Here is a 15,144-nt window from a genome sequence, read left to right as displayed (position 1 = left end):
TTTGGCTGCGATTTTTATTTTTTATTGGGTTTGTTAGCATTACGAAGAAAATAGAAAGCTGTTGACGAATGACGATTTTGACTTAGGTCCTTCTGTTTTTTGGTTTTCTAAAAACACCTACAAAATAGTGCTCAAAAATAAAATATTGTATTATTTAAATTATTTAGGGCACTAAAAATAAATTAATCTCCAATAATTAATCCCTATATCATATAATTTAGTAAGTAAACAATATTATTAGAAAATAAAATATTAAAAATGATATAAAAACAAGGATATGACACTAATATAGGGTGTGATATATATGTAGATCACTTCATAGTGTGTTCTATATTTTTTATAAATATTTATAAAATATAAAATTATTGGAGCTATTTTTATAAGTTGAGATATATATTTTAAGATAGAGCATTTAAGGCGTGGTTGGAGATGCCCTACCCGTTTGGATATGATGTTGAACACTAAATAGAAGTATTAAATATAATTTAATTATAGAACTAATTACATAGATAAAGATTAAACAGTAAGACAAATCTATTAAACTTAATTAGTCCATGATTCATTCATGTGATGCTGCAGTAAGTATTTGTTAATTATAAATTAATTAGACTTAATAAATTTGTCTCATCATTTAGTCTTCAATTGTATATTAGTTTTGTAATTAGACTATACTGATGATTAACGTTCAACCATTTAATATGGCACTCACTACTAAACTTTAGGGTTATTTGGTTCTCCTGACTATAATTTAGTTTGTGTCATATCAAATGTTTAAATATTAGTTACGAATATTAAATATAGTCTAATTACAAAAATATCAAACATTTGTAAACTAATCAGTCAGACAAAATTGTTAAGCTTAATCAGTCTATAGTTAGCAAAAGTTTATTGTAGCATCACATGGACGGGTCGAACTAGGCTTAATATGCTTGTCTTATCGTTTATTCTGCATATTTATAATTTGTTTTGTAATTAGTTAATATTTAATGTTTCATATTTAGTGTTTCATCAACTCCAACAACGTCGTGTATGAAGCATGTATAACACTATTTTGTATTGTAGATGAATTGCTTGCAGAGAGGAGTTTAAAATAGTGAGTGAGATAAGGAGTGAAATAGAAAATTTGTTGGAGATAGTATAATATCCAAGTATTTGATGTGACACAGACCAAAAAATAGTTGATGGATCCAAATATTTACTTAGAGCTTATTTGAAAGCAAGGATAATGTAGGGGATTCGGAGGGCTAGAATTCTCCACTATTCAATTTTAAATAGTGAGTGATTTTAATCCTCTCAATCCTCTCTATTTCATCTGCTCCTAAACAATTTCCTTATTAAAATTTAGTTCGTATCACATCAAATATTCAAATAGCAATCATGATTATCATTGGAACCAAACACTCCTAACATGATCCCTAAACTTGTGAGCGAGTATATACATGTTTTCTGTTTTATTTCAACATATACAAGATGCGAGAAAGATTTTGCTGTCTAACTTGCTATATTTTACCTATTTTTTTTGTGTAAAGTGAAAATTTTCTTCGATTCAGATAAACCTTAGTCACAGAGTGAAAGAGCCACGAACCAAACATGGAGAAAAACGCCGAACTTTACAGTCAAGTAGCGCACTTTGGCTTGTGGGCAGCTGTGCCCCTATCACGGTATCCATACACTCCCGGCATCCCTTCCATCCGCGACCCGCCGCGTCCGTACACCGGACCATGCTCTCCACACCCGCCGCAGGCTGGCGCTTCCGCCGGGGAGGTCTGCCCTGGAGGCTTCATACGTGCTCCTGCCTGGCGTCGCCGCTGTCTTCCAGCGGCGGCGAGCCTGAGTACGTTCTGAATTTCACCAGACTTTTTTTCTGAATGTTTTTGCTGCTCTTTCTTCCTTTCTTTTAGTTATGGAAATGTATGTGCTGATGCAGAAAGGCGAGGCCTTTGCTCGCGGAGAGGTACCGGGACGGTGTCGTCAAGAGGTTTTTCACTTCTGAACCGTGAATTCTTGATTTCGGCTACGCCATCTGATTTCCCCATTCTACACCCGAACTCACAAAGAAACTGTCGAGTTTGCATTTGGAATGGGACAGGGTAAGTGGAGAACCATGCCAAATTTCTCATGTTTGATTTGGTCGATGTTGTGGTAGATATATTTCGGATGGCAGTTCTAAGCTGCAACTTCGTTTGGAGAAGCATGAATCTCCAGTGAACGGTGTGGAAGATGAGAATGCAGATTCTTTGATCCCACAGGCTATTTTGGACTTTGTGCTTCCAGCTGGGTTTCCAGGTGATTCATCGCATCCCTGCATACTCTGTACTCTCAACCATATACTTCACTGTTAATCTATTCTAGCCAAATCTTTAACAGCGAACCATCCTGCTTGAAAAGCTATAGGAAAGGTCATACTTTAGTAAACTGTTTTGGTTGGGAGCTATGTATACCATTTCTATCAAATGTAAGCAACCTATAATATCGAGTTAATGACAAATGCTGGTATTCTGGTACATCATGATTTTTCCTAAATTTCTTTCAGTCGCTATCAAAGTTTGCGCAGAGTTTTACCTGTACAATAATTTTAAAAGGTATCCATGTCACTGTTATTTTAGAAATACACCCAAGGACATGGGTAACGGACTGAAGTCACTTGTTATTTTGGTAGTTCGGGAAATATGAAAATTTGGGAATGCCTGTGTGTTTGAGCCTTTGAGGGCAGGTGTTTCTAATCTCCAGGACCTGCTCCTAAAGTTGATTGTCACAGAACCTTAGTTTCTGGTTGGCGGTTTGCCCCCCTTGGTCATGTTCTATAGTCATTGGCGTGGGTTTTGTATATAACCGGGTTTGTGGGGTCTCTTTCTTCGCACTCTTGTACTCTTTCTCTCTTAATGAAATGACATGAAGCTCGTCTGCGTAGTTCGAGGAAAAAACGTACCACCTAACAAATCAACGATTTATTGTTAATTTTTTTAGGGTCTGTTTCAGCGGACTACCTGGACTACATGTTGTTGCAGTTCCCAACAAATGTGACAGGTTGGATCTGTCATGTATTGGTTACATCAAGTCTTTTGAAGGTATTTTCTTAATCTGTTAGTCTGCGAAAGGGCCTCTAGCTGAGTTGGTTAGGTGGTCTAAGTAGCACTCCTCAGGTCCTGGGTTCGACTCCCCGTGAGAGCGAATTTCAAGCTGTGGTTAAAAAAATCCCCTCGTCTGTCCCACGCCAAAGCACAGGTCTAGCTCAGTCCCGGTCGTGGTCGTTCTCACATGGGCTTCAATACCGCTGTGTATGGGTGGGGCAGGGGTTCGGTGGTTTTCTCGACCTGTGTGAGAAGGTCTTCTTCTTAATACAATGTCCGGAGGCTGTCTTACCCCTCGTAGGTCGAGTTTTTTTTTAATCTGTTAGTCCAGTGGCCTAATTATGTAAAAGTATTTTGTCATTGAAACAATACGTAGTCTAAGAATGAAGAAAAAAAACTTACTAAAGTTATGTTATATTCTTATTTCAAATGTAATAAGTGGATTGGGGCTTCCCCTTCTGTTTTTCTAAAGTAAATGTAATATGTGGATTTCATTATTGGATAGTTCCTACGTTCCAAACTACAGTTCACTTTGGCTTTGTTCCAAGTCAAACTTCTCTAACTTTGATCAGGTTTTTTTAGAAAAAATATTAGCATCTCAAGTTCAAATAAATGCACTTTCAAAATATATTTCATGTAGAATTAATGAAACAAATTTGAAGTTATAGATGTTGATGCACTTATCCGTAGACTTGGTCAAAGTAAAAAAAGTTTGACTTAGGAGAAAGTCAACGTGATCTATAATAATATAGGGAGTAGTTTACAAATAAGGTAGATAATAACGGGTGTTAAACATATGCTCCCAAAAAAGGAAAGGAAAAGGGGCAAGAACTCCAGTTTTCAGTCTATATTTTCGGACAGCTTTTGATGGTGAATCTGATCACTGTGTACTTTGATATGCAACTTACAAGGAAATGTGCTACCAAAATTTCATGTTGTGAAAACGAAGGGAATGGCCCTCGTCTCTCCCGCACCGCCCTCTCGGCTCCCGACGTCCCTCCCCCTCCCCAGCACCAACACGCGCCGGTTCCCATTCCGGGGCCGACAGCCAACTCCCTTGCTGCCGTCGCCGCAGCTCCCTCTAGCCCTGGCGCGTCGGCTTCCATCCCCTCCTTGTCTCCTCCCGTGTCCCATGTAGCCAGGGGGCGCTCCAAGTCTATTAGGTGGGGTGACCTCAGTCCGGCCTCTTCGGATGGCGCCACGTCGCTCGACTCCCGGCCTTCCTTCAAGGACGTGCTGGTGAGACCAGCGAATCCTTCGCCGCCCCGCCGTGTGGTAGTCCAAGAGTCAGCCCTGGCAGCTGGAACGTCCTCGGCGCTGGGGAAGGTGAACCGTCAGGCGCCTTGCTCTCTCCCCCTATCTACAAAATGGCGGAGCCCCAGGCAGGCCACCCACTCTACACCGGCATTCCGCCCAGCTCCAGGTTTCGATGATCGAGGATGGACGACGGTGGAATCCAAACAAGGTAGAAGACGCCGGTTGAGGGCTTCGCGGCTCCCAAGTCGAGTCCCTGCTGAGCTTGTTGGGAGGTGCTTCAACTGCTTGGGCTGCGATCACCGGGCTGCGGGTTGTGGCAGTGAGCCTCGGTGCTTCCTCTGCTTAGAGCTTGGCCACAAGTCTTTCTCCTGCCCCAAGGCCCCGGTGTGGAAGCGGCTCGGGCGTCCCAGAGTCCCGGTCTGGGAGCGGCTTTCACCGGCAGTTGTGGGGAGAGTCCAACGAGCGGCAGGCCACCGTTCGGTTTGGCAGCGTATCGCTACGCCCGAAGCTGTTCCGATCGCCCCCTCTGTCCCGGTGGGAAGCATTCTTGGCGTCTCGACTGCACAGGGTAATGGCGGCCCTGCCAGCTCCAGGCGCAAACGGTGGAGGAAGAAGACGCGTATGGAGCGTGAAGATGAGTTGGCTTTGGAGATACTGGCTCCACCTCCTCCCGTGGCAGATGCTTTCGGCAGTTGATGCGACTGCTTGTGTTATCGATTGGTCTGTTCAGATGTCTATTGCGGAAGATAATCTCAAGACGGTTGCGGTGATCACAGTGGTCTGCTCCAGGGACATCAGCGCAAATGAGGTCGTGTCGGTCTTGGCTCCACGGCTGGAAATGGAGGAGGGAGGATTGGTTCTCCGTCAGTTCTCCTAGTCCAGCTTCTTGGCTGTCTTACCCAACCGAGTGCAACTCGACACGCTGGTGGATCGCTTCCCTATCATCAGAGAAGAAAATTTCATGCTCTCCTCTAGGCGTTGGACGAGGTTCGGGGGTGCTGGTGGTAATTCCTTGAAGCACCTCGTGGAACTTGAGCTCAGAGGTCTGCCGGTGCATGCGTGGGAGACTTCGGTGGTGCAACAATTGATCAACCCCCATGCGTGCATTTCCCAGGTTCTGCCCGACACGCTGGATATCCAGAGTTTGGAAGTCTTTCGATGCCTTGCCTGGTGCTGCGACCCTGAACGTATCCCATCTATGAAAGACCTCTGGATTACTGAACCAGACCAGGCTTCTGCTGCTGAAGGGAAGAAGGCCCTGGTGTACCCGGTGCAAATTCGTTGGGTCCCTGCTGATTTGAGCCTCTTGCCTGGTGCTCCACTGCAGCCGGTTGGAGGTGACGATCAGGACAAATCTGATACCCCCCCTTCACGGAGAAGATGTGATGACAACCTTGCACGTACTCAACATGATGCAATCAATGACGTTCCTGGCAACAAGACCCACACTCAACGGCGGCCGGTTCATGACCGATTGGGACCCTTGAGGCCCTCGGATTCCCCCAGGGAATTGAGCCATCCTCGGGTTCTGATTGATACTGAGGCCCGCAGCAGCCAGCCTTGTATTTTGTTTGATGCAATGGCGGACAGCTGCGTAGGGAATCCTCCGACTCCTGTGCCGGTCGGGGTTCAATGTATGGTGGCGGGGGATGTGCTGCTGCGGCGCGAGGAGGGTTGCGAAGATGCTGAAGTAATTCCCATGACCCCGATGGCCGTTTCCAGCCCTTGTCCTTCCTCCGGAGTGAGACACAGACTGATGTTGAAGACCGCTACAAAACAAGCAAAGTTCAGGAACCCGCCCATTGCGTTCTTCAGACGGCGGCAGCGCGCTCCGAGGACCCCTGAGGGCGCCACACTTCCCCCTTGCTCCTCTGGTGATCGGGGGGCAGGGAGCAGCCTAGGCGCCTTGCCTCCTGCCCCAGCTGCTGGGGTGGCCGGGTCGCCCCTTTCACATGGGCCGCCCCCGCTTGTGGAGTCCCATGGGTCGCTAGGACAACAGGATTTTCTCCGTCAAGTTTCTAAAGCTGTTGGCGCCGTTCTTCCTCTTCCGAGGGCAGTGGGGGGAGGCCGACGACGGAGGCAGCCCACTTCCCCTCCGGACGCGATTCGCCGAAGTCGGCGCGTTGCGGGGTTGGGAGTGGAGCAAGTTCAGCATATTCCCAAAGCAAGAAGGACAATCATGAAGTCCATCCTCGCGGAGCCGGACAGTGAACATTTCAGCCAACAAAATCTTGATGCTTATGCGAAGCTCTTCCAAGCACCCTTGTCTCGTGCCCAGGTGGAGGCTCTCGCTGCTCTCTTTGGATGGGTGATGCCGGATGATGATGGTGAGGTTGTTCCCCCTGGGACAGCCACTCTGGTCTGCTGATTACAGCCCACGGTCGCCTACTATTCCAACTGTTTTCCTATGGATCCTTCCCTAATCTTATTCTGGAATGTTCGCGGTCTCAACTCTGCCGCTAGACAGGATGTTGTTAAGAGTTTGGTTGACTCATTAAGAGTAGATGTTGTCTGTTTGCAAGAAACAAAGTTGGTTAATTGCGATTGTCGCACAGTTTTGTCAATGTTAGGCGCTGATTTTGACAATAACTTCATTTGCCTCCCCTCGGTTGGGGCCAGTGGTGGGGTGCTGATCACTTGGAGAGCAAAATTGGGAAGAATCGTTGCCTCTCGCGTGGACTCCTTCAGTGTTTCAGTAAAATTCAACCCTGCTGATGGCGTGGCTTGGTGGCTCACCTGCGTGTATGGTCCGCAGGGACATGACAGAAAAATTGTTTTTATTCATGAGTTGAGAGCGATCAGAGCTGCTTGCACCGGGCCTTGGCTCCTAGGGGTGATTTCAATCTCATTTTCAGAGACGAAGACAAAAACAACATAAATATCAATCGGCCCATGATGGGGAGGTTCAGAAGGTGCATCAATGATTTAAGCATCAAAGATATTGACCTTTTAGGCCGGAAATATACGTGGTCTGGCGCTAATAATGTGCAAGTCAGGCTGGACCGGGTTTTCTGTTCTTCGGATTGGGAGGAAAAATTCCCCAATTATCTGCTGCAAAGTTCGGCTTCAGAGGATTCAGACCACTGTCCTCTCCTGTTGGGATTGAAGGACAACCACACTGGGAAACAGAGATTTCATTTTGAATCATTTTGGCCCAGATTTGATGGTTTTCTGGAAGCGGTATCTAATGCCTGGGGTTCTGTTCAGCAGTCTTCTTGTCCCCTCAAGACCCTCTCCCTAAAATTCAAGGCGACAACAAAAGGGCTGCAAAGTTGGAGTGACAGAAAGGTTGGAAATTCCAAACTGCAACTTGAGCTTGCCAGAGAAATATTGCTGCAGCTTGAAGTGGCAAAAGAGAGCAGAATTCTTAATGTTTTGGAGACTTGGCTGCTTGGACGCTTGAAGAAATGTTCTCTGGCTCTTGCATCCTTAATCCGCTCGATGGCTAGGACTAGATCAAGAATTGCTTGGCTCAAAGATGGTGATGCTAATACAAGGCTCTTCCACTCTTGGTCTCGTTATCGGAAAAGAAAAAATTTCATAGCCAAAATTCAAGACGGGGAGCAACTAGTGACCAGTCATAGTGATAAGGCAGAGGTGCTTCGGTCCTTTTATTCAGATCTGATTGGTATAGGGCAGCAAAGGTCCACAACTGTCAACCTTGACACCTTAGAAATGCAGCACATTGACCTTCAGGGGCTCGAGCAGCCAATCTCAGAGGAGGAGGTGTGGAATACCATCAAGCAGCTTCCTCCGGACAAAGCCCCGGGGCCTGATGGGTTCACAGGCCGTTTCTATAAGGCCTGCTGGTCAATCATCAAAAAAGACAGTATGGCTGCTATCATGGCTGTCTGGAACAAGGACTTTCGGAATTTCAGATACCTCAACACAACCTTCATCACTCTTTTACCTAAGAAAGAGGATGCCATCCTTGCCAAGGACTTTCGGCCTATTAGCTTGATCCATAGCTTCGCAAAGTTAATCACGAAGATCATGGCAAACAAACTTAGTGGTTATATGGACAAGCTGATTTCTAGGAACCAAAGTGCGTTTATCAAGGGCCGATTCATCCAAGACAATTTCATGTTAGTTCAGCAAACTGCAAGACTGCTGCACGCTCAAAAACAGCCTAGAATCCTTCTCAAGCTGGACATATCCAAGGCCTTCGATTCGGTGTCTTGGTCCTTTTTACTTGAAGTATTGGAAAAGGTTGGATTCGGCCTCATTTGGAGAGATGTGATCAGTGGGCTGCTTATGACCTCCTCTACCCAAATTTTACTTAATGGAGTTCCTGGGGAATACATTCAACACATGAGGGGCCTGCGACAGGGGGACTCGTTATCCCCTCTTCTCTTCATCATCGTTATGGATGTTCTCAATGGCCTAATTGTTAAAGCTGCTGATGAGGGTTTGCTTCAACCCCTCTCAACTCGCTCCATCCAGCACCGAATATCGCTCTATGCTGATGATGTGGTAATTTTCTTGAGACCGGCTGCTAGTGATCTGCACTTGGTAACCAGGATTTTGGAGCTGTTTGGGGACGCCTCGGGGCTTAAAACCAATGTTCAGAAAAGCAGTGTGGCTCCCATTCACTGCTCTCCGGTAGACATGGAAATGGTAACCCAGATTTTTCCTTGCAAAGTTGAAACACTTCCTCTTAAATATCTCGGGCTGCCTCTCTCCCTCAGGAAGCTAAGCAAGGAGCAGCTGCAGCCACTAATCGATAGGCTTGCGGACCTCTTACCTAATTGGAAGGCCGACCTGATGACTCGAGCTGGCAGAGCTATCCAGGTGCAGCATGTGCTCACGGCAACAGTTATATATCAAGCCATGGCATTGGATTTACCTAAGTGGGCTATCAAAGCCATTGACAAGATTAGACGTGGCTTTCTTTGGAAAGGTCGAAAGGATGTGCTCGGTGGCCACTGCTTAGTTGCTTGGGGCAAAGTGACACGCCCAAAGGAGCTTGGTGGGCTTGGCATCTCAGATTTACAAAAGCTGAATTGGGCCTTTCGGGTTAGATGGTTGTGGTTGGAAAGAACAGATCCCTCGAAGTCTTGGGCTGATTTACCTCTCCAGAGTTCCAGCATTCTGAAATCTATCCTCTCTACAGCTTTGATTACAGAAATTGGTGATGGTCGTAACACCTTATTTTGGAGGGACAGATGGTTGATGGGGTTGAGGATTGAGGATCTAACTCATATTTTCGCCCTCGTCCCGACCAGGATTACCAACAGGAGAACGGTGGCAGAAGGTATCGTGGAGATGGCTTGGATTCGGGACCTGAGAGGCACCATCACTTGGGATGTCCTTTCTGATTTTTTAACTCTTAGTGAAGTCATTGCAGATTACTCCATTAGTGTTGGAGTGCCAGACAAGCATATCTGGAAATTCTCCCCGACAGGCCAATACTCTTCAAAGTCGGCTTATGATATGCTATTTCTAGGTTCCACTTCTTTTGGTGCATATGAGCGCGTTTGGGAATCTTGGGCACCTTCAAAGTGCAGTTTCTTCCTTTGGCTTGTCATGCACAACAGATGCTGGACCGCAGACTGTCTTGCTAGAAGAGGGCTACCCCACCCCAGCGTGTGCCCCCTTTGTGACCAAGAAGAGGAAACAATACAACATCTTCTCATCTCTTGCGTCTTTGCAGTTTGCACGACAGTTCTGGTATTCCTTGTTGAGCAGGTCTGGGTTGCCTAATCTTTTTTTTTTTTTTTCGAAAACGCAGGAGAGCTGCGTATCAATATATTAAGAAGAAAGGGTGAGGCAAGGAAACCTCGTACAACTCCACACGAACCCACAAACACTAGGCTATAGGGAGAAGGAGAGAATTAACATCAACAACAACAAAAGACATCTACTCCCGTGACCATGGAGACTAAAATTAAAGAATACCCACTGAAATTACTGAAATTACTGGAGCATAAGGATGTTAGATAAATCCCTGGCTCCAGCCCTATACCAGAGATGAGCCTCCTCCTTGACCCAATTGATGACCATGCTTTGACTAGGCTGCACACCATTAAAAACACAGCTATTGCGGTGATTCCAGATGGCCCAAGCACCAATAATGATCAAAGAGTTCAAGCCCTTGTGCAGCCCTGTGTTTACTGGACCAGCAGAAAATGCAGCAACCCCTTCCCACCAATCTTCAAAGGAGGAGCACGCAGGGTTAGGAGCAAGATGCTGCAACCCAACAGATTTCATCATCTGAAACCAGACAGCCCGAGAAAAAACACAGGAAACCAGCAAGTGGTTTATCGTTTCTTCCTCTTGATCACAAAGTATACAGAATTGAGGGTGAGGCAGTCCTCTTTTTGCAAGTCGATCTGCTGTCCAGCAGCGATCGTGGGCCACGAGCCACATGAAGAACTTGCATTTATTTGGAGCCCATGATTTCCAAATCCTTTTCCAGGGTTTAAAAGTTGTTGCTCCAAGAAAGAAACCGGTATATGCTGATTTGGCCGAATATAATCCTGAGCTTGAAAGCCTCCAGCAATGTTTATCCTCCTGATCTGGTGTTAAGACCCAGTCTGTAGTGAGGTCCCAAACCTTGAGGAAGTCAGACAAAACATTAACAGTGATAGCTCCTCTAATATCATGGACCCAGCTCCTTGAGATGAGGGCATCGTGGACATTCCTCATTCTAGCCCTAGAAGAGACCATCTGGACCAAATGAGGGGCCAGCTGACATAGACTTTGTCCATTGATCCAATTATCTGTCCAAAACAAAGTGTTTCTGCCGTTGCCCACCACCGAGGAGATTGCTACCGAGAAGAAGGCCTTTACTGAAGGATGAGCATTTATTTTAAAGGATGCCCAAGGTCTGTCAGTATCGGTTTTTTCCAGCCAGAGCCAGCGTAATCTAAGAGCCCAATTCATCAATCGCAGATTTAATATACCCAAGCCTCCAAATTCTTTTGGCCTTGTAACCTTGTTCCAAGCTACCAAGCAATGTCCTCCCAAAGCTTCTTTCCTCCCTCTCCACAAGAAATTCCTTCTGATCTTGTCAATTGCTTTGAAAACCCAAGAAGGAAGGTCCATGGCCATCATTAAGTAGATATTCATTGAAGACAGGACAGTCTGGACAATAATCAGTCTTCCAGCTCTAGTCAACAGGTCAGCTTTCCAGCAGGGAAGACGATCTGCAATTTTATCAATGAATGGCTGAAAGTGTTGTCTGCCGAGCTTCTTTAAGGATAGAGGCACCCCCAAATATTTGCAGGGGAAGTTGGCAACAACGCATGGCAGCAGATTATGAATGGTATCCAGATTTTCAGCAGTACAGTGGATGGGGAAAACGCTGCTCTTTGCCAAATTCACTTTGAGCCCAGCTGCCTCCCCAAAAATCCTGATAATGTCCATGGTGATTACTAATTCAAGAGGCACCGGGTGGAGGAAAATCACCACATCATCAGCATAAATAGAGATACGGTTATGAACTGAACTTTCTAACAGAGGCACCATCAAACCATCATTAGCAGCCTCCTTAATTAAATAGCCTAGCACATCCATAACCAGTATGAACAACATGGGGGAAAGAGGGTCCCCTTGCCGAAGACCACGTCTATGAATAATTCTCCTACCTGGTTTACCATTAAGCATCACTTGGGAAGAGGCAGAAGCAAGAAGAATGCTAACAATATCACACCAAATTTGCCCGAAACCCAAATTTGCAGCCTTGATGACTGGTGGAGCAGGGCTGTGGAGAAGATTCCCCGTGATCTCCAATCGGGCTTCAATTCTCTAGTTATTCTTGGCGCTTGGAGCCTTTGGCGTCATCGCAACGACTGTGTGTTCAATGGGAGGTCGCCGAGCCTGGCGAGTGCTCTCACCCTCGCTGGCGATGAGCTTAGGATGTGGTGTAGTGCCGGGGCGAAAGGGTTGAACCTGCTTTCAACTCTTATGTTTATGCTTGACCCAGGGGGATAGTCTAGTGTCTTGTTCAGAGTGGTTGTGTGCGGTTGCTGTGTTGCGTCTTGTGTCTTGTTGTGTCATGTGTGTGTCGTGTCATGTGTGTGTCGTGTGTGTTGCGTTGTACCTTCTTCTACCTATTAATGGAATGATACGCAGATCTCCTGTGTGTTCGAGACAAAATTTCATGTTGTTGGCAACACATGAATTGTACTCATACTATTTTTTCAAGTTATGTGTATTGATCAATATGTTATGTATCTCACTTTTTCAAGTATATTACGTCAGTCATGGCTTTATGTCACCATCACTGATTAGCTGATTTTAGATTGGTACAGGCTGTAGGTGTTGGGTCCTTTACAGGAACTTCTGCAGCTGCATCTGCTGCTGCTATCAGGTCATAATCATCTTTGCTACTCATATAGTTTTATCTGTTACTAAAAAGTAGAAAGTAAAAACCTTAGAGTTGTTGCTTCAGGGAGATGAAAATATTTTAGGTGCCTTCTGTCCCATTCTTGTTTGGCTTTGTTAATGCTAGAGTCCCGCTTAGGGCTTTCGGGTTAGCCCCTTGTAATTATTGTCATACCCTTGTGTAATGGGCCAGGCCCAACAACCTCTTGGTCTATATATACAAGTCCCAACCCTAATCAGGGTTAGGGTTTTCACTCATTTCAACTATTAATTATATCCCTTTTGGCAACTAGACTGAGTTTCTATTTGTCATGAATCATGGCCACATAGGAGAAATATATAGGTGCATTAAAACATGATGCAAATGTGAGTGGATAATTTATCGTATGATCATACTAACTTGAACCCTGTTGATTCAAACCATAGATGGGTATCAAAGGATGGCATTGGGGCCTTTGGACGTCTTCTCATTGGTACTGTTATTACTTTTTTCATCATTTCAGAATTTAGTGTTTAGGAAGATTTATGGATGGCATCTTTAGGTGGACGCTTTGGAGCACTTTTCGATGATGACCCAAAGAAGTGGAGGATGTATGCAGATTTCATTGGAAGTGCTGGAAGGTTGGCAATAATAAGTTCTTAAAATAACAGAAACAGATCTTCATAACCATGTTACAAGTAGTCTAATGATGAAACAAAACTCTGTACTAATATATCTGTACCATTTTGCAGCATATTTGAGCTTAGCACTACATTATATCCAGGTTACTTTCTCCCACTTGCATCATTAGGGAACCTTGCAAAGGTATTCTGAAAAGATATTGCGCTCGCATTTAATTCGGCTCCAGCTGACATTTTATGCCCCTATGGTGTGTAAGATCATTGACTTCAGTTTTTCAAGCAGGCCATAGCAAGAGGATTTAAAGATCCTTCATTTCGCGTTATCCAAAATCACTTTGCAGAATCTGGAAATCTTGGAGAGGTTGCTGCAAAGGTATCGACTTCAGTAAAAATACTTTTCTTGTAGTCAGTTGTGTTATAATGCCTTCTAACTGCAGCATTGACATTGTCACGGATTTCGGATCTGATTGAATCAATATACTATATAATGTTTCTTTTTTCTGTGGAAAACGAAACAAAATTACAAATTACAATCATTTAAAAGTTTGTTTGGATGTAAGGACAAAAAATGCCTTAAAACTCCTTTCAAGAATAATTCTTTAAGAAATAGCATTGCATTTTCAGGAGGAAGTATGGGAAGTAGGAGCTCAGCTTTTAGGCCTTTCAATCGGTGTACTCATTATGGTATATATGTACAGTTCATTATGTTTTATATGTTGTTTATATCTAACCGCCTTTTTGTATGGCAACCTTATTGATCAGTTATAATATCGCACTGATGGAGACAGATGCCATCATTTTTATATCCATTTACAGTTGCTGTTTTTATTCTAGGATAAGACAGGTGTAAAGTCATCATACTTAACTCTTGTTTTAACTTGGCTGAGTGTTCGTCTTCTACATCTTTGGTTGCGCTATCAGTCCATATCAGTTCTCAAGTTCCGCACAGTAAGGTGCTTGACCCAAATTGTGTTTTGCTTGATGAAATTAAATAATAATGTTGAAGATATGTTTGACTGCATTTTCATACATACATTAATTCTTTTCATGGTAATATTGGTAGATAAACCTAAAACGTGGCCGGATTCTTGTGAAATCACATGTTGCACAACATACTGTTCCTGGTGATATTTTCTTCTCACGATTATTTTTCCATTTTTCTTGTTAATTTCTGAAACAGCTGTAGTAACTTCTGAGTCCCTGGTGAATTTGGCTTGCTGTTTTAGGTTATGTTGCTTGCAATGAGGAAGAAAACATTTTAACATGGGAAAGATACTTGCGTCCACAAGTTTCTTTCGGTGTGCCCATGGAAAGAATGCTTGGTGGTGACAAATCCAGTGACATGGTATGAATAGCTTATTCTGTTAACTTCAGTAGATTCACTTTTCCCATGCTTAACTTTACAATCTTATCTAGTGTTACCCTAAAGCTAAATGGTACACAGTCAGTCACCCTTTATTTGCCGTGTAGACCGTTTAAACATTGTTTAAACAAAGTTAAACAGCCCAAACAGTTTTGTGCAGCACCACTAAATGTACATATTTTATGTATAAAAAATCAAGTATTGTAGCAAATATTCATATTTATGCATGTAAAGATAAGTATTATAGCAAGTTTTTTTTTGAGAAGGAAACTAAAATCGCATTCCCTGTTGTATGTTTACGATGTCAATTAGTTTGATGCCAATGTGGTGATTGAAATTGTCCTATTCACTAATCAATGAATTAAAAGGCCATTTAGTCATCTAATAATGTTTTCCTCCTTTCTATTTTGACCGTCTAAATGGTCAAACCATTTAATGGATTGTTTATGTCCAAAACTACATGGGTACTCTTTTTACTGTTTAAATCATGGGCGTTTAGGCAAA

The 15,144-nt window shown here is 44.1% G+C and overlaps 1 protein-coding gene across 2 annotated transcripts in view; it reads left to right on the top strand.

The window, feature by feature from the left end:
- The first annotated feature begins 1,465 nt into the window (after positions 1-1,465).
- LOC100383285 (uncharacterized) overlaps positions 1,466-15,144 on the top strand; it is a 32,204-nt gene continuing 18,525 nt past the window's right edge. Inside the window, exons 1-13 of one of the 2 annotated variants that reach the window (XM_035965979.1) lie at positions 1,466-1,834; positions 1,928-1,978; positions 2,147-2,286; positions 2,968-3,068; positions 12,584-12,642; positions 13,083-13,129; positions 13,199-13,277; positions 13,389-13,461; positions 13,561-13,650; positions 13,902-13,961; positions 14,112-14,225; positions 14,341-14,401; positions 14,504-14,622. In XM_035965979.1, the coding sequence (XP_035821872.1) occupies positions 1,722-1,834; positions 1,928-1,978; positions 2,147-2,286; positions 2,968-3,068; positions 12,584-12,642; positions 13,083-13,129; positions 13,199-13,277; positions 13,389-13,461; positions 13,561-13,650; positions 13,902-13,961; positions 14,112-14,225; positions 14,341-14,401; positions 14,504-14,622 (1,107 nt within the window). In that variant the 5' untranslated portion in view covers positions 1,466-1,721. 2 annotated transcript variants of the gene reach the window in all.

Source organism: Zea mays, chromosome 3, assembly GCF_902167145.1.
Source record: "Zea mays cultivar B73 chromosome 3, Zm-B73-REFERENCE-NAM-5.0, whole genome shotgun sequence".
In the NCBI taxonomy this organism is placed as follows: domain Eukaryota; kingdom Viridiplantae; phylum Streptophyta; class Magnoliopsida; order Poales; family Poaceae; genus Zea; species Zea mays.
The sequence above is the reverse complement of the archived record's forward strand: the minus strand, read 5'-3'. Positions and strand labels throughout refer to the sequence as shown.